General features: G+C 53.3%; 1 protein-coding gene across 2 annotated transcripts; it reads right to left on the minus strand.

Annotated features, from left to right (window-relative positions):
• Nucleotides 1-1,040: 1,040 nt before the first annotated feature.
• On the minus strand, nucleotides 1,041-16,898 carry LOC132775213 (cocaine esterase-like). 2 transcript variants are annotated; one of them, XM_067467159.1, is made up of 13 exons: nucleotides 16,771-16,892; nucleotides 14,159-14,363; nucleotides 13,122-13,251; nucleotides 12,738-12,871; nucleotides 9,353-9,506; nucleotides 8,343-8,447; nucleotides 7,829-7,939; nucleotides 6,907-7,047; nucleotides 5,141-5,221; nucleotides 3,248-3,395; nucleotides 1,979-2,128; nucleotides 1,413-1,485; nucleotides 1,044-1,323 (listed from the first exon to the last, which is right to left on the minus strand). In XM_067467159.1, the coding sequence occupies exons 1-13, from the start codon at nucleotides 16,856-16,858 to the stop codon at nucleotides 1,125-1,127; spliced, it is 1,719 nt and encodes a 572-aa protein (XP_067323260.1). In that variant the 5' UTR covers nucleotides 16,859-16,892; the 3' UTR covers nucleotides 1,044-1,124. The 2 variants fall into 2 exon arrangements, with proteins under 2 accessions (XP_067323261.1, XP_067323260.1); XM_067467160.1 differs by lacking the exon at nucleotides 1,413-1,485 and having other exon boundaries at nucleotides 1,041-1,323; nucleotides 16,771-16,898.
• Between the last annotated feature and the right edge of the window lie 2,021 nt (nucleotides 16,899-18,919).

Consider the following 18,919-nt stretch of genomic DNA (forward strand, 5'->3'; position numbering starts at 1 on the left):
GACATCTCTTTGTCTCTTGCTTGCAGAGCTAGTGAATTGATTTGGTCTCTATTTACTCTTTGCATGGAGTGAACTTTTCTTCTGCATTTTTGGGCAATGTAATTCTGTATGCCTTTTGGGCCTCGTGTTTCTTTTTACTATCTTTGGATTGTATTTTTGACAGCACCGGGACTGTGGTGGAGCTGGCTGAGTGTCAGCTGCATTAAGATCACTTCTGACCAAAAGGTCATGAGTTCGAAGCCAGCCCGGGTCGGAGTGAGCATCTGACCAATTATGTAGCTTGCTGTTGACCTTTGCAACCCGAAAGACAGTTGCATCTGTCAAGTAGGAAAATTAGGTACCACCTATGTGTGGGGAGGCTAATTTAACTAATTTATGAGGCCATAAAAAAAGACTCTGGCAAAGCACTCCAGCAAAAGCATGCGGGGAATGCGGAAGTACTTCATCAGTGTCGCAGATGGACGATGAAAGCAACAGCTCCCCCGGCGGCCAGAAAAGTTAAATAGCCTCTGACTGTCTGTCTATATCTGTTGTGTGTCTTTGGCATTGAATGTTTGCCATATATGTGTACATTGTAATCCGCCCTGAGTCCCCTGCGGGGTGAGAAGAAGGGCGGAATAGAAATACTGTAAATCAATCACTCAGTCAATCAATCAATAGACCTGCAACTAAGCCGTACCATGTGCCACTCTTCATTCCAGATTTGTGAGTAAACTGCTTTTATTACATCAATCAGTTTCTGGCATTCTGAATGGTTTATTTCCTATTGCATTCTTATGGGGTGCTTGTGATCAAATTGTTTTAAGTGAGCGCTTTTGCCTCTGCCTGCATTTTTTATCTTGTTCCTGCTCAAGCTTCCCGCTGTATGCGCATTCAGTTTTTAAACCTCTGCTTTTAGGTAATGCTTTAAGGAAGGTGGGCTCTCGCTCAACAGCCTAGCTCATTGCCTCAGTTTAGCGACTGAGCCCTTTCCGTGCCCACAACCATTTGTGTAATAATATCAGTATAAACTGCTCTGCTCTTGAAGGTGCCCCTCCTCCCCCCTCCCCCTCCCCTCCTCCTCCTCCTCCTCCCCCTCCTCCCTAGAGACGCAGCGCTCTCCTCTGTGGCCACCCCTCCCTTGCCTACAGCTCTTGGTGTGTTTTCTGCTCCTTCTCCTCCGCTGCTGTTTTCTCCCTCATCTCCTCCGGCAGAGTCTTCAGCCAGAAGTCAACTTTCCTCTGCTTCAGCTTCTCGGCTTCTCTTTGCTCCAAGCCCAGTTCCAGGAAGCCCTCTTTCTGGTCGTACTGGGGCCACTCCACCAGCCCTTTGCCGTTTGGGTTCCTGGAAGCACCAGAGGCAGGCAGAGGTGAGACCTTGTGCAACTTTGCTAATCACAACATCACAGCAGCATTGAGCCAAGGGAGCCTCACCCGCTGCGGGCAAAGTTCGCCCAGTATCCCATCATGGTCTTGCTGAGCCGCTTCTCCTCCTCCGTGTATCCCCCTGCAAAGGCCAGAAGGAAGAGGCCCTCAGCCACTCCATGCACACTTAGCCTGGGCCCCCAAAGGGAGGGCTCAAGGGGACCCACACATTTGGGGAGGAAAACAGGAGAGGAGCTTGGCCCTGACCAGGACCAGTGGGGCGCAGGGTCGGCCTGGCCTGCCTTGGCACTGGCCGCTCTGGAGCAGGGCAGGAGGGGCCCCTTGGGCTCTGCTGGGGACCCAGCACGCAGCCCCAGTCTTTGGGGCCCCTTACTTTCTGGGACCCTTGGCCATCAAGGGGCTGCTGGGAGCCCCTGCGCCCAGTTACTTGGTGAACAGTTCCTGTGGCATAGACTGTGCTTGCTGGGGTCTTGCCAACCCTTGAGTGTTCCCTCGTGAAATGGAGCAGCGATTCAGTTTAGCTGCCTCCTTTCAAGCCGAAAATGGAAAAGAGACCCCCTAAACTTTCCTGCCCCTGTTCTCATCCCAAAGGCGCTCATTCCCCTGCGACTCACCAAATGGGGAGTCGTTGCTGCTTAAGAAAGGTGCTCCCAAAACAAAGGCGACTTCGTCTCCGTGGTCGGCATTTACAAAATCCGGCTTTGTGTCTCTGAAGATCGAAGGGCGATGCTGGAATTCGTAGAAGTAGACGGGGGCACCAGAATCTGTTTTAAGAAAACAAAACAGATAGAGAGGAAGCCACCGCCTGTAGTTATGCAGAAACCAAATGAACAAGCAGGAAGAAGCCACTTGGCCACAGTAGTCCACGCTCTGGTTACATCCCGTTTAGACTACTGCAACGCTCTCTACGTGGGGTTGCCTTTGAAGACAGCTCGGAAGCTCCAACTAGTCCAACGCTCAGCAGCCATGATTTTAACAGGAGCGGAGCGCAGGGAGCATACAACCCCCCTGTTGCGCCAACTCCACTGGCTACCGATCTGCTACCGGGCTCAATTCAAAGTGCTGGCGTTGGCCTTTAAAGCCCTAAACGGTTTGGGCCCAAGCTACCTATCTGACCGCATCTCTGCCTATGAACCCACCAGGACTTTGAGATCCTCCGGGGAGACCCTGCTCTTGATCCCGCCTGCTTCTCAAGCTCGGCTGGTGGGGACGAGAGATAGGGCCTTCTCGGTGGTGGCTCTTCGGCTGTGGAACGCCCTTCCCACGGACATTAGACTAGCACCATCTCTAATGGTATTCCGCAAAAAAGTGAAGACCTGGCTGTTTGAGCAGGCGTTCCAATAATTAGTGCAATGATTGGTTAATGAACACTGGAATGGAACAATGGATGACGAATCTGGAACATGTTTTTGATGACGAGACGACAGTGAATGGGTCGTGTAGTAACTGTTTATTCATTGTGTAATGTGTTAGGTTGTTAACTGTTTCTATACTGTAGCACTGAATTTTTGCTGTTCGTATTTGTTGTGAACCACTGTGAGTCGCCTTCGGGCTGAGAACAGCCGTATAGAAGTAAGGTAAATAAATAAATAAATAAATAAGAAGCTTACTTTGACTCGATCCGTGGATGAGATCCCTGGGGTCCCATGCCAGGTAGGGATGTCCCAAGGCCCCAAGCACCTTCCCTGCTCCTAGGTCACGGAAAGGCCTCCTTGGGGTCCAAGGAGATCCTTGGGGTCCTTGGGAGCCACCTTTGTAGGGCATTTAGGGAGTTCAGGCCCCTATTTCTCCTCAGCCCTTGCCCTCCCCCACTGCGGTCTGATAGATTTCCTCCCAAACATCAAATGCCACAGCAGTACAATGTGCTTTGTGTGCAAATTCACCTCTATGAGCTCTAGCTGCCTGAAGAGCAGGAAGGACAAAGATGGCGTCTCCCATGAACTCTTGAAACTGCCCCCGTAGTTCCCGGGGGTTTTCCGTCTCCCCCAAATACTCCTCCATGGCTCTCTGCGTGGCCTCCACTGGGAGCCTCTGTGGGAAGAGAGAGAAGGGGAGGCCTCACCAGCCACCCCACAGCACAGTCCCTTGCCCCCCTCACCTTCGCCCTCCTGTTGCTGGCCACAGCTGTGGTGCAGAAGCTGTCCTCATGGGCCGGGCCATTGAAGTCTGGCTCAGGAGCCCAATTGGCAGCCAGCTCAAGGGAGGGGTCACTGTGCCCTACCATTCTTTGGGAGAGGAATGGGACTGAGTTGGTACGGAGCTGTGGAGGGGAAAGGGCTTCCCCAAGGAGCCTAGTGTCTAGATCTAGGGAAGTAATGCTACCCCTCTATTCTGCTTTGGTTAGACCACATCTGGAATATTGCGTCCAATTCTGGGCACCACAATTCAAGAGAGATATTGACTCTAAGCTGGAATGTGTCCAGAGGAGGGCGACTCAAATGATCAAGGGTCTGGAGAACAAGCCCTATGAGGAGCGGCTTAGGGAACTGGGCATGTTTAGCCTGAAGAAGAGAAGGCTGAGAGGAGATATGATAGCCATGTATAAATATGTGAGAGGAAGCCACAGGGAGGAGGAGGGAGCAAGCTTCCTTTCTGCTTCCTTGGAGACTAGGACGCGGAACAATGGCTTCAAACTCCAAGAGAGGAGATTCCATCTGAACATTAGGAAGAACTTCCTGACTGTGAGAGCCGTTCAGCAGTGGAACTCTCTGCCCCGGAGTGTGGTGGAGGCTCCTTCTTTGGAAGCTTGTAAACAGAGGCTGGGTGGCCATCTGTCAGGGGTGATTTGAATGCAATATTCCTGCTTCTTGGCAGGGGGTTGGACTGGATGGCCCATGAGGTCTCTTCCAACTCTTTGATTCTATGATTCTATGATTCTAAGGATCAGTCCGCGTGGGGAAGAGCAATGGCACACTGGAGAAGGGGGTCGGGGAGGCGCCTTCTACCTTCACCCCCAGAAGAGACATAGAGAAGGAGCCTGGGAGTGGGGCAGGAAAGGCTCCCTGCCCTGGAAGAGCCCTGGGAGGAAGGCACTGGTCTGTTGAGCCCTGAAACCTGGGCTGCTCTGCCTTCCTTCCACGAAGCCCGACGGAGGGGGAACGTTTTCAAGGCTGTCAAGAGATGCCCATTGCTTCTCATAATGGCAAGACGAAGGGATATCCCTACCATTGTAACCTTAGTTGCAAAAGCCTCTCCCGTGGATAAAGAACACAGCATTTTATCACTCTGGAGAGCTTTGTGGCACATTTTGGGGGATCCAGTAATGCAACGTTTCTGAAATGGTTTCTGAAGCATTTGCCACTAGGACCGGGCCCCCTCTGCACCCTCAAACTGGAATGTCTCCCTCTTTGCATTCCAGCCTGGGAGGCTGCTTTGCCCTCTGGCCCAGGGTCCCCTTTATACATTGGCTGCGGGAGGGAGGAGAGGCCTTTGTCCTCCTCCTTCTTCTTCCAGGCTCTTTGTGGCCTCCAGGAGGGCACCCCAAAGAGCTCCCAAGGTGTCGGTGCATGGACCCCACTGGCTTGGCTGCAGACAAGGGTGGAGGCCAGAGCCCTCTCTCAGGGCGAGGTCCCACCCCACACTCCCTTCCTTATCTCACTCCAGGACTGATACGCCTAGGACAGTGGTTCTCAACCTGTGGGTCCCCAGATGTTTTGGTCTTCAACTCCCAACAATCCTAACAGCTGTAAAACTGGCTGGAATTTCTGAGAGTTGTAGGCCAAAACCCTCAGGTTGAGACCCACTGGTCTAGGAGAAGGCTCCAAGCGCTCTCTTACCAGGAAAGATGCCGATTGCTGGAAGGCAGCTGCCACCGCTTCCCGGTCCATGCTCTCCGTGATGGAAGGGAAGAGAGGGGTCTACAGGGGAAATGCAATATTCAGTTGGCAATTGAAATCCTCCACTCAATGCCTTTGGGACACAGTTCATAAGCAGGGCCCCAAAGGGCTCCAGTTGGTCAGCTGGGCTTCTGGCAGAGTGAATTTGCACACCACACTTCCTGCATGCCTGACACTGGCTTCAAGGTCAGCTTTTCTTAAATATCTACTGAGTGATTGATTCACAATCTTTTCCAGAACCTTCCGAGTTTTGGCATCAATCTGAGGGGCCAGCGGTTGCAGATTGCATTTGCCTGCCTCCAACCTGCTGGGGCCACCTTGACCACCATGAACTCATCTAGATACACAATAAAAGTTAAAACATGCTTATGTGCCCCTGTGTATTTAGTTATGTATCTATGTTGGAGTATGATTTCCAATATGGCACCCCCTTCCAGAGGACCTTGTGGCTCCCAGTGATGACGGATCTGGACCAAACTTGGCACACAGATGTTGTTTAACATCTACATGTGACCACTTGCTCAGCTGGTTCGAGGTTTTGGGCTTGAGTGTTATCAGTACGCCGATGACACTCAGCTGGTGCTGAAGATGGAAGGCTGACCAGACTCTGTACCCAATTGTTTCCATCAGTGCCTTGAGGCCGTGACTGGATGGTTGCATGCCAGCAGGTTGAGGGTGAATCCAGCAAAGACGGAGATCCTATGGCTGGGTCAACCAGACAGTGGGGATATCCAGCTGCCTACCCTGGATGGCGAGGCGCTACACCCGTCATTGTTGGTCAAGAGTCTGGGAGTCCTTTTGGACCCTCTGCTGACGATGGAGGCCCAGGTCTCGGACGTTAGCAGAACCGCTTTTTTTCACCTGCGGCAGGCTAGACGGCTGGCCCCCTCCCTGTCCAGGGATGACCTGGCTACGGTGATCCAGGCCATGGTCATCTCAAGACTGGACTACTGTAACGCCCTCTACATTGGCCTTCCTCTGTCCGTGATCCGGAAGCTCAAGTTGGTACAAAATGCAGCTGCTCGGTTTCTTGCAAGAGCTCCAATGAGATGCCACATAACACCAATCTTACTACAGCTGCATTGGTTACCAATTGAGCACCGGATCACTTTCAAAGTGATGGTACTCACCTTTAAGGCCTTGCATGGTCTGGGGCCTCACCCCCTCCCAACCCCAGAGATCCCTCCGTTCTGAGGACCAAGATCTATTGGAAATTCCCAATGTCAAGACCTTGCGTCTAACAGCAACCAGACGCAGAGCCTTCACAGCAGTGGCGCCATCACTCTGGAATACTCTGCCACCCAAAGTCCGTAACTTGCGGGACTTATCAGCTTTCCGCAGGGCATGTCAGACATACCTGTTTTGACAGGCCTTTGATTTTTGATATTGCTGTTTAATTGTTTTAAATTGTGTTTAAATTGTGTTAGATTTTAGCCATTCTTATAAGCCGCTCCGAGCCCCAGGGGAGTGGCGGCATATAAGTTTGAATAATAAATAAATAAATAAACATGACCAACTTTGAATACTGGCACAGTTTATAGGGAATTGACTCACAATGTTAGGAGTTATAGTTCTTGCCTTCCTCTGAGACTGAGAAAGTGTGACTTGCCCTGGGGGCCCCAGTGCGTTTCCATTGCCAAGTGAAGGACCCAAACCCCTGGCCCAACACATAAGGATAAGGTAAAAACTGTGGATGTCCTGCTCACCTGAGGGAGAATCCACCCATATTCGTGGTTATTGATGCCGATTAGATACGGTACATTGCTGAACTCTTTCACAGCTAGTAGCTCCTCTGGCGTCTTTGGAAGGAACTCCCCATCAACCACAGCAGGGACAATTCCAAGGACCTGTTTGGTTGGGCATTATATATATATATATATATAGTAAAGGTAAAGGTAGTCCCCTGACATTAAGTCCAGTCATGTCTGACTCTGGGGTGTGGTGCTCATCTCCATTGCTAAGCCGAAGAGCCAGCGTTGTCCGTAGACACCTCCAAGGTCATGTGGCCAGCATGACTGCATGGAGCGCCGTTACCTTCCCACCGGACCGGTACCTATTGATCTACTCACATTTGCATGTTTTCGAACTGTTAGGTTGGCAGAAGCTAGGGCTGACAGCGGAAGCTCATGCTGCTCCCCGGAATCGAACCTGCGACCTTTCGATCAACAAGCTCAGCAGCTCAGTGCTTTAACCCACTACACCACCGGGGTAGATAGATAGATAGATAGATAGATAGATAGATAGATAGATAGATAGAGATATAGTGGTTTCTTCCTAAAATTAATTGCAAGGAAGTCACATGAAGCAAAGCCAGGAATTCTGGAAGCATTCACAAATTTGAAACCCAATGAAGAAGAGTCTGCTTTGGTGTGGCAACTGAGAGGCTGTATTTGCAGGGCTGTCTCCAGAAATATGAAGGGACTAAGGAGCCAAAAGTTGGGAATGGAAAAGGTTTTGGAGCAGGAGAAAAGGAAGAGGCCATTGAATGGGAAGGAAGCTGAAGTACTTTAGCCCTCAATGATCTCCACAACCCCGCCCCCACTTTTGCCCCAAAAGGAAATAATGGAAAAAGGGTCCAGAGCGAGCAGAAATGGCAGGGCAATGGCTCCTGGGCTCCTGGCTTCTCACCTGGCACAGCTGGGTGTTCAGGGCAGCCAGTTCCTCCTCCGTCTTGCTCCTTAAGCAAAGCACCAGGGCAGCTGGGCTGCTGGCCTCACAGCCAGAGACATTGGCAACTGTCTTCAAGCATTAAGAAGACAACACAACAAAAACAACCACTGTGTACAGGGGAATACACAGAGGAGGAGAAGCGGCAATGCATCTCTTGAGCAAAGGTGCCCCCCCCCCCCCCCCCGCCAAATTCGTGCTGCCAAGAAGAGGGGAGAAACTGCTAAGAATTTACTGAAGGCAGCAAGATGGCCCTCCTCCTCCTCCTCCTCCTTGCACTTGAGGAGAGCAGTAAGAGCTGGAAGGGTTGCTGGCTCACTCTCCTGGGCCATGGATTCAACTGGGCCATAGTGTCACCTGGACCATGGAAACACCTGAGCCATGGACTCCCCTGGACCATGCAGTCACCTTGGCAATGGACAAACCTGGGCTATGAACATAAATGGCCATGGACACACCTGAGTCATGGACTCACCTGGACCATGGCTCCGGGGCTCCTCACAAAGAGGCTGGACAGGAGGGCGACTCCGCTCTCCGAGATGGCTCTGTGAAAGAGGCCCCTGGACAAGGGGGACAAAACCTGCACCGGAAAAAGGACAGAAATTGGGCAAGAGAAGGCAGGTGGGCTTGTGCCTTCGAGGGCCTTGGTTTCTCCTTCCAACCTTGAGAAATAAAACAAACCAAAATGACAATGGCACCCAATCTGTCCTTGCAGAGAATGTGGCCTTTGTTGTCTTCAATGTTTTATTGTTTTTGCTATTTTATTGATAGACTTCTTTGGAAACAGGACTTTTGTGACCAAACAAAGGCCTGAAGGAAATGGTGGCTTCCATCCCATGGGATCAATTGTTGGGTGATAAGCCAACACATTGAGAGATTCAGGCCCGTAGCCAGGATTTTGATTCGGGGGGGGGGGGGGGGGACTGAGTCTGAGTGAAAGAGGGTCTACCCTAGCAAACCTTTTGTATCATTACCCCAATACCCCCATCATGCATATGAGATATATTCAGATCATGATATGAATAAACATAACAGTTTAAATAATGTACCAGTGAGGCCTTTTCGCAGACCATCATGAGAATTTTGGGGGGGGGGGCTGAAGCCCCCCAAGCCCCCCCCCCCCGGCTGCATGCCTGGAGAGATCCCTTGGGATGGGAGATCTCTCAATGGATCTCTGTTGGGGTCCAGGCCCAGATTTCTGCTGGGATCCAAGCCCAAATGTTCTGCATACAGAATTTTCCCTTCTGGGCACATGGGACTGACTGGGCTTTGAACACTGAATTATGCTGCAAGAATGGTTTCAGTCATTAAGGTCCCAAAAACATTTTTTGCTGCAGTTGTTGATAAAGCATCACTTTTGAGGAGGAGGAGGAGGAGGCAGAAACAAAGGGCTGAGAGGCACCCAGAACAGGTGTCCCTGAGGCTTCTCTCTGGCCAAAACCGTGGGCCCTTGCAACTTCCGTGGGCTGGCCGACCATGACCCACCTGGACCCCCACGCTGAACCCTCCGGCCGACTCTCCCATGATGGTCACCAAAGCGGGGTCTCCTCCAAAGGCCTGGATGTTCTCCTGGACCCACCTGAGGGCTGCCACCTGGTCCAGCAAGCCCCAGTTGCCAGGCGCCTCCTTGGACCCGGTGCTGGAAGAGAGAGCCACAGCACGAAGCAGAGCTGGTCAAGCGACCCAGCAGCATTTGACTCCCATAACTGAGTGACCACCTTATTACAATACTCGATTGGGGAAAGGATAAGGAATGCAGTAATTGCTGTAAGCCGCCTTGGGTCCATTGGAGAAAGGCGGGGTAGAAAAGCCCAAAATAAATAAATAATAAACGGCAATGGTAGAGCCTGGAGAGTTATAACTTTATATATAACTTTATTTTTATACCCCGCCTCCACCTCCCCGAAGGGACTTATTTATTTATTTATTTCGGTCATTTCTACCCCGCCTTTCTCACCCCCCAGGGGGGACTCAAGGCGGCTTACATCCGGCACAGTTCGATGCCCACAATTACAATAGAATACAATAGTAAAACACAATAGATTAAAAACAGACAATTAATACAGTACAACATAACACAATACAATATCAACTAAAAACCACTTTAAAAACTTGCGTTCATCGTGTTCTAAAATCCGTCAATCCGTTTAGCATTGCCATAGTCATTTCCAGCTCTAGTCATCATTACCATGTTACCCTGCCAGACTACCCAAAAGCCTGGTCCCATATCCACGTCCTCAGCTTTCTCCTGAAGGAGAGGAGGGATGCTGACAACCTAATTTCCCCGGGGAGTGAATTCCACAGGCGAGGGGCCACCACTGAGAAGGCCCTGTCTCTCGTCCCCACCAGCCTCACTTGTGATAAAGGTGGGGCCGAGAGCAGGGCCTCCCCAGAAGATCTTAAACTCCGTGGTGGGACATAGGAGGAGATACGTTCGGACAAGTCCACTGGGCCGGAGCCGTAGAGGGTTTTAAAGGTCAAAACCAGCACTTTGAATTGTGCTCGAAACTGGATCGGCAGCCAGTGGAGCTGACGTAACAGAGGAGTGGTGTGCTCCCTGTATGACGCTCCGGTGATTAATCTGCCTGCCGCCCGTTGGACTAATTGAAGTTTCCGAACAGTCTTCAAAGGCAACCCCACGTAGAGTGCGTTGCAGTAGTCAGACTTGGGGCGGCTTACATGGGGCCATGCCCAACGATGGTACAGTTAAAACAAAACACATTACAATCTCATCAGCAACATAATAACAGAAGCAATGTAACAAAATAAAAAACCAATAACATTAAGCAACATATAATACAAAACGTGAAGGCCAACAACCAAAGGTAAAATTCAGCGTCTTGTCGTGGGTGGGCAGACTGGTGCCACAACCATAAAGGACAGAGCTAGTGAGTAAAGTGCGTGTATCATATAGCAGCATTAAGGTTAGGAAAAGTTATCAGTCAAGGTTGAAACATAACAGTGCTGAAGTGCTTAAGGACAGATGTGTGTGTGTGTGTGTGTGTGTGTGTGTGTGTGTGTGTGTGTCCTGACTAGGACCAGCTCTCCAAGGCACTGCCTAGTCGAAGGCGAAGCAGAACACCCAGGTCTTTCAGCTTTGAGTTGCCTGAGGGCTGAGAAAAGCGGTATATAAATAAAGTAAATAAATAAAGTAAATAAATAAACAAGGTTCTTGTGGGTTTTTTCGGGCTATAGAGCCATGTTCTAGAGGCATTTCTCCTGACGTTTCGCCTGCATCTATGGCAAGCATCCTCAGAGGTTGAGAAGGTCTGTTGGAAGTAGGAAAAATGGGTTTATATATCTGTGTAATGGCTGGGGTGGGGCAAAGAGCTCTTCTCTGCTGCAGCTAGGTGTGAATGTTTAGCTGATCACCTTCATTAGCATTTGAAGGCCTGCCTGAGCCTGGGAAAATCTGTTGCTACACAGAGAAGCCATTGAAATCCACAAGAAGCATGTGGACAATTTCAACAGAAAGGAAGAGACCATGAAAATGAACAAAATCTGGCTACCAGTATTAAAAAAACTCTAAAATTATAACAGCAAAACAACAGAGAGGAAACAACCAGGCACAGATTAACACCTCCCAGCAACAGATTTTCCCAGGCTCAGGCAGGCCTTCAAATGCTAATGAAGGTGATCAGCTAAACATTCACACCTAACTGCAGCAGGGAAGAGCTCCTTGCCCCACCCCAGCCATTCCACAGATATATAAACCCATTTTTCCTACTTCCAACAGACCTTCTCAACCTCTGAGGAAGCTTGCCATAGATGCAGGCGAAACGTCAGGAGAAATGCCTCTAGAACATGGCTCTATAGCCCGAAAAAACCCACAAGAACCTAGTGATTCCAGCCATGAAAGCCTTCGACAATAAATAAACAAGCTTTGCCTCAACAGTTTTGTTGCAACAGCCAATAAGCACGAAAACTCAAAATGAATACTTCTAAATAGATCGAAGCAGAGTTTGGGGATAAAACTTCTAAATAAAAGCCAAAAGGAAAAATATTGACAGGCCAATGACTAGTGACATAAAATAAAAAGATGGTTTAGAAATGCTGATAAGAGAAATCAATCCAAACCTTCTGCCGACATCTTCATCATTCAGAAAGTAAAGCATCCAAAGATTTTTTTTAAAATTGTGGTATGTCACCATTAAAAGCTCTTTCTGAAAAACTACATGCGCTGTCAGCCTCCTTCCTTGGGTGTGGCAGCATGTCACAACAGGATAAACAAAAGGTCCGAATGGGCCGAGACTGGCCGGTCAAGCAAAGCGCAACAAGAAGGCCTTTCTCTAGACCAGGGGCCCACAAACTTCTTAAACAGAGGGTCACAGTCCCTCAAACTGTTGGAGGGCCGGTTGATACTTTGAAAAGCATGAATGAATTCCTATGCACACTGCACATACCTTATTTGTAGGGAAAAACACTTAAAAACAATACAATAATTAAAATAAAGAACATTTTTAACAAATATAAATGTGTGAGTATTTCAATGGGAAGAGTGGGCCTGCTTTTGGCTGATGAGATAGCATTGTTGTTGTTATTGTTTGCTTTCAAGTCATTTCAGACTTAAGCTGACCCTGAGCAAGGGCCGGCTAAATGACCTTGGAGGGCCGTATCCGGCCCCCGGGCCTTAGTTTGAGGACCCCTGCTCCAGCCCTTCCATACTGTCCCTATACCCCAGGATGTGATCCCAGGTTATCTGCTTTGAACTGGATTATATGAGTTTTCACTGCCATATAATCTGGAATCCGATCCTGGGATATGGGGCAGTACGGAAGGAAGGGGCCTCGGAGACATTTGAGGGAAGAGAAGGGTCAAGAGGACAAGGGGCCGCTGTCGTGTGAGACGGTCAAAGGCCTTCCTTCCTCACCTGAAGAAGCCCGGGATCCCCACCCGGTACTGAAGGACCACCACCACCACGTCCTCAAAGGCAGAGAGGCTGGGCGCGTTGTATGGGGAGGCGGACCCCACAACCAGGGCCCCGCCGTGGATCCAGACCAGCACCTGCAGAGGGACACAGAGGAGGGCGGGGCTCATGGCCAAACATTGGGGGGGGGGCATGCCGGTTGCCTTGCTTCCCTCTGGACCGCCTCCAGCCCTAAGGCTACAGGGTCCCTAAACTGACCAGGGGGCAGCTCTTTGGGGCCAAAGTGCAAATCAGAAGAGAAGACCCCCAGCACCGGGCCCCAAGGACCAGGGGCCACCCATTGCCAAAAAGCCACAGCAATGGCCAGGGGGGCAGCGCCTGTCTCACCGGCAGTTTGGCCTCTGTGTCCGGCGTGAAGACGTTGAGGTAGAGGCAGTCCTCGGAGACGGCCATGTCGGGCAGCGTCACGTTCAGCGCTTGGCTCATCTCCTGCATCCAGCTCAGGTCCTGCAGGCACCTTGCAGACAGGGCAGGGAGGGGCCGGGTGAGGCAGCCAAGCCATCCCCCCCCCCCCCCCCCACAGAGCGGGCCAGGCTCTTCCTGAAGGAGGGGGCCCAAGGCCTCTCTGTGCCCCCTCTGCTGACCCTTGCCTGCCACGTGAAGCCATTGTGCCTTTGGGGCCGGAGACAACAGGCTCAGTCTCTCCTGTGGGGCAGCAGCCCCCAAAGAGAGGCCCCTTTCCACCCCTGTGAGGAACCAGCCCCGCTCCCCAGGCTTCCCTTGCCTGTCCGGTTCTCCTTCCCTCGAGGCGGCAGCCTGTGAAGGGATCCCTCCAAAGGGCCCCCAGAGCTGAACACGGGGGCCAGTACCCCCGCCTCCCTGGCCTGCACAACAGGAAGGGGCCCCCAAGGCACGATGGTCTGGTGAGACCCCCAGGGGCCCCTCTTCCCAGTCTGGCAGCCGAGCAGGGGAAGGAAGGGAGTCCATTTGAAGGGAAACAACGAAATCAAACCAAGCACGCATCTCCATGATGTCCAGCAGCACGAGATCAGGATAATACTTCAGAGTACTTGATGTTGTGTCCTTTCCCAATTCAGCACAAGGATCGATATTTACGAGTCTATTTTAGGACGCCCACAACGGGACTCCTCCAGTCTGGAAAGGCAGCCTGCTGGGCTCTTTGGGTCCCAACTGCGGCTTCCCTGCTGCTTTTTCACCCATTGCATCACTTTGGGGGCTGGCTTGACCCCAACCGCCCCCCCCCCATCACCCTCAAAATGTCTCCTCTGTCCCTAGCACACGTGTGAATCCCTGGCCCTGCTGTCCCGTCCCCCCCCCCCCCGCCGCACCTCAAGCCCCTTCGGGTCCAGGGGGGGTGGCCCCGGCCCGGCCTGGAGAGGGCCACCCGTGCGCTCCTTCCTTACATGGGGGGCTGGGAGGCGGCCTCCCTCAGCTGGGTCCAGGGCTCAGGCGGCTCAGGCGGCGCGAAGCGGAGGGCGCCCAGGGGGGGCTTGGCGAAAGGGACCCCCAGGAAGGCCTGGACGGGGCCAGCAGCGCCCTCCACGCTCATCAGGGTCCCCCGCAGGCGCCCCAGTCGGGTGGAGACGGTCGGGCGGGCGCTTCCGGGACCTGGACGCAGAGACAGGAGAGCCGTGAGGGTCCTCCCCACAGAACTGGGGGCTTCAACCTCGGAGCAGAAGGGGCCACGACCAGAGGGGGGCGGGGCAGCGGCGGGGAAGGGCAACTGCCCTCCTGTCCTGGGCTCCGGGGCGGACGAGGAGGGCCTCTGGCCTCAGACCAACTCCTGGGTCCAGCCTGACCCCCACATGCACGCAACATGCTGGGTGCAATGGGAAGTCTTTGGAAGAATACAATGCAGTCTGGAAGTAGCTGAAGACCCTCCGGGATCGAGGCAAGGTGTGAAGGTTTTCCTTTGGGTCGGTGATTGTTGTTATAGTTTTAATGGTTTCAATCTACTGTGATGATTTATACACGTGAGGCATTGAATTTTGACCTGGAGCAGGCATGGGGAACCTTCGGCCCTCCAGGTGTGGTGGACTTCAACTCCCACAATTCCTTGAGGCCAAGGTAAGCCTTTGGGGCGAATGCCGAGCCTCAAGGAATTGTGGGAGTTGAAGTCCACCACACCTGGAGGGCTGAAGGTTCCTGACCCCTGCCCTGGAGTATGCTTTGACTGACCTTGAAGGAGCTGGGGGTGGTGACGGCCGACAGGGAGCTCTGGCGTGGGCTGGTCCATGAGGTCACGAAGAGTGGGAGACGACTGAACGGATGAACAACAATGCTTTGAGTCACCCGGGAGGGAGGGAGAAAAGCCCGACACGGTTCCGGCTCAGTTTACTTGTCCGAACCTGTCTCCCTCTACGACCCACCTTGGGGTTTACGATCATTGGGGGAGGCCCTGCTCTCGACCCCGCCTCCCTCGCAAGCGCGACTGGAGGGGACGAGAGACAGGGCCTTCTCGGTGGTGCCTCCCTTCAGGGCGACTTCTTCTCTCCTCTCCTTCAGGAAGAAACTCAGGCCTTGCTTTGGGACCGAGCGTTCGGGCAGCCGGCCAAGCAACGTCTGTAATGACTCGTGAGAATGGTTAATGAAGAGACCTTGGAATGGAACTCTGGACTCTGGTTTGGATTTGCGGACTCAGGCTTGGTCGTGCTAATCTTCTAAGGGCCAATGTCTTCATGTGTTTTATTGCTGTTGATTTGCTCATGTTAATTGTTGTGCCCTGTTTCCTTGTCCGCATCTAATGGCTGCGAATGGAAGGCCGCCCCGAGTCTCCCTTCGGGGTTGGGGGGTTGAGGGGGGGGCGGGATTCAAAGGCTCCAAATAAATAAATAAATAAATAAATAAATACAAGCATAAACAAACCGGCCTCTCAAGGCAGCGCAGCACAATGGCTGGTCCAGGCCAAACCCCAGCGCTGCCTCTCAAGGTGACACCCTCTGGCCGGAGTGGCAGGCGGGGCTGCTGACCACAACCGGCCACATTGCCTTGGCCCGGCTTGGCCCCGCTCTCCTGCTGCCCCTATTGTTCCACCAGGCCCATCCTGAGGCCCCCCAAAGGCTGGCTTCTGAACCCCTCTACACAGCGGCGAGAAGTAATGAAGAGGGCCTTGCTTTAGAAGCAGATACAGCCCCCCCCCCCCCCGCCCCGCAAATGTGTTCCACGTGCTCCATTTCCACGCTGGGCTTTGGGTCCTCCTGCCCTGCCCAGTTGCGCCCCCCCCCCTGGTGTGGGAGGGAGGCCAGTCCCAAGCAGCCCCCGCCGAAGGGGGGGGGGCTTTTTTATCCTGTCAGAAGCGAATTGAGAACATACTGCAAGTCGCTTCTGGTGAGAGAGAATTGGTCGACTGCAAGGAATCATAGAATCATAGAATCAAAGAGTTGGAAGAGACCTCATGGGCCATCCAGTCCAGCCCCATTCTGCCAAGAAGCAGGAATATTGCATTCAAAGCACCCCTGACAGATGGTCATCCAGCCTCTGTTTAAAAGCTTCCAAAGAAGGAGCCTCCACCAGGACGTGGCCCAGGGGACGTGGTCAGGGTGTGTTGCCACCTGAGGGAGGCTTCTCTCCTGTTACCGCATGGGGAGCTGGGGCTGACAGGCGGGACTCGAACCGCCGACCTCCAGGTCAGCAGTTCAGCCGGCGCAGGGTTGAACCCGTTGCGCCACCCTGGAGGCTCCCGAGGAAGAGGGGTCTCTGCGGGGGGGGGGGGGGGGGGACCTGGGCGGAAGGCAGAAGGGCGCCGGGTCCTGGCAAGGGAGGGGCCCATTCACTGCTCGGCCCGGTGCCCCACGGGTGGCCAAGACCCTGCCCCCCCCCCACAGCCCCTCCCCGCAGGCGCCCCTTCTGCGCCCCTCCCTGACCCTCATCCTGCCCCTCTGAACTGAGGGCGGAGAAGCCTTTCAAGCTGAAGGTTTCCGAAGAAGAGGAAGGCAACGAGAGAGAGAGCGGGGGGGGGGCACAAAGGGGGAGGAGGGGGGCGCAAGGCGGGGAAGAAGCAGGGAGCAGGCATTACCCTCTTCGCCGGCGGAGGCCCCCGAGGGGACCGGGGCCCAGGGCACGAGGGCCAAGCCCAGCAGCAGCAGGACCCACGCCGCTCGCATCGCGCCCTCTTCTCTCTCTCTCTCTCTCTCTCTCTCTCTCTCTCTCCCTCCCGAGGAAAAGACCCCGCCCCTCCTCGCCTCCCTCCCTCCCCCGGGAAAGAAGGGGAGGGCCGGGAGAGGGAGAGGGGGGGACTCCTCTTCTGCGCTGATTTCTTGGCTCCGAAGAAGGAAGGAGGAGGAGGAGGAGGAAGAGCGGGGGGGGGGGGGTCCAGGCGCACGAGCCCTGCCTTGCTCGTCTCGGGATTGATTGATTGATTTATTTATTTATCGTGTCCGGGGCAACCAGACAGTTGTATTACATTTTTAACAAAACAAACAAACAGACAAAGCACAAAGTTTGCAAGCTTGGCAGTTGATTAAATGTCCTTTGAGCAGTAGCTGTCCCCTTGGAGTGCTGCCTCTGGTGTTGCCGCAAGAAGAAGGTCCTCCCTTGTGCATCATGGGACAGAAGGGCTCAGGGTGCATTGCAGCAGGTGGTCTCTGGTTTGCTCTTCTCCACCCTCACATGTCGTGGATTATTCCCCTTTGTGGAATCCCCATTTCTGGAGGTTGGCTCTGCATCTCGTGGGGCAAGAGTGCAGTCTGTTCAGCGCCTTCCAAGTCGCCCCGTCTTCTTCTGTGTGCCCAGGAAGGGGGAGTCTCTCATTGGGTATCAGTTCTGGGTTTGAGCCTGCCACTTTTGGACTCTCCCGGGGGCTCCCCCACCCCCTGCAAGTGAGGAAGGACGCCCCCCTCCACCCAAGACGAAGCTGATCCCCTCTCCATGGCCCGCCTCAGAGGAGTGGGTGGGGGCTGGGGCCTGAGAAAGAGGGAGCCAAGGGCCCTGACAAAGGGGGGGGGTTTCTCTTCTGCCACCCCAAAGGGGGGCCTGGCACCCCCCCCCCCCGGTTCAGGCCTGCAGCCGCAGAGACCCACGTCCTGTATGACATGCTGAATGGTGGGATTATGACTGGCCCTTTCCGGAACCTGTTGATGGATGATCTGGGCGACTGCTGGGAGCCCTCAAGCCCAGCCTGGCTACTGACATGAGGAGTTGAAACATTTCCGCCTGGCCCCTCGGAGCCAGCCCATCATCCCAGGGTGGTGTCTTGATGGGGCCTGCTGGTCCATTTTACTGGGAAGGGGGAATGCCATTGCCTGGGAAGCGGTGACACTCCCTTCTCCTCGCAGGGAGGAAGTGTTCTTTGCGAAGAAGAACGATTAGCAAGTCCAAAGGTTCCGCTAGTCCTCAAGGACAGTGTGCAGCACTCGCGTGTCATGTTGGCCTCACAAACCCTCCCCCGCCTGCTTTGGACAAGCAAGGGCTAGAAGGAGGATCATCAAGTTTGCAGACGGGACCAGATTGGGAGGGATAGCCAATAGTCCAGAGGACAGGAGCAGGATTCAAAACAATCTTGACAGATTAGAGAGATGAAGGGCCAAAACTCACAAAATGAAGTTCAACAGGGACAAATGCAAGATACTCCACTTTGGCAGGAAAAACGAAATGCAAAGATACAGAATGGGGGACGATGAGGCCTGGCTCGAGAGCAGGACGTGTGGAAAAGATCTTGGAGTCCTCGTGGGGAGGAAGGAAGGTGAACATGAGCCAGGAATGTGATGTGGCAGCAAAAAAAGCCAATGGGATTTTGGCCTCAGGCATCAAGAGGAGCATAGTGTCTAGATCTAGGGAAGTCCTGCTCCCCATGCTCTATTCCGCTTTGGTTAGATCACATCTGGAATATTGTGTCCAATTCTGGGCACCAGAATTCAAGAGAGATATTGACTCTAAGCTGGAATGTGTCCAGAGGAGGGTGGCTCAAATGATCCAGGGTCTGGAGAATAAGCCCTATGAGGAGCGGCTTAAGGAGCTGGGCAGGTTTAGCCTGAAGAAGAGAAGGCTGAGAGGAGACATGATGAGAGCCGAGGGGCTCCAGTTCCAGCTTCCTAACGCGAAGCCCCGCCTCTCTTTGGGCGCCTGCCCGTGGCCGCCATGTTTGGGCCGGGCGGAAGTACAGCGAGGGGGCGGCCTCGGCTTCCTAGAGAGACCGAAAAGTGCTCGGGCGACGCGGCTCACTCTGA

This window comes from Anolis sagrei, chromosome 4 (genome assembly GCF_037176765.1).
Source record: "Anolis sagrei isolate rAnoSag1 chromosome 4, rAnoSag1.mat, whole genome shotgun sequence".
Taxonomy (NCBI): domain Eukaryota; kingdom Metazoa; phylum Chordata; class Lepidosauria; order Squamata; family Dactyloidae; genus Anolis; species Anolis sagrei.

What these genes read in the sequence shown, in the direction of transcription:
- LOC132775213 (XM_067467159.1), bottom strand. Translation starts at nt 16,858, where the DNA reads ATGCGAGCGGCGTGGGTCCTGCTGCTGCTGGGCTTGGCCCTCGTGCCC. An exon ending in GGCCTCCGCCGGCGAAGAGG is followed by an intron (nt 14,364 to 16,770) that starts GTAATGCCTGCT and finishes CTCTGCGTCCAG; the next exon opens with GTCCCGGAAGCGCCCGCCCG. An exon ending in TGAACACCCAGCTGTGCCAG is followed by an intron (nt 7,048 to 7,828) that starts GTGAGAAGCCAG and finishes CCAACCAAACAG; the next exon opens with GTCCTTGGAATTGTCCCTGC.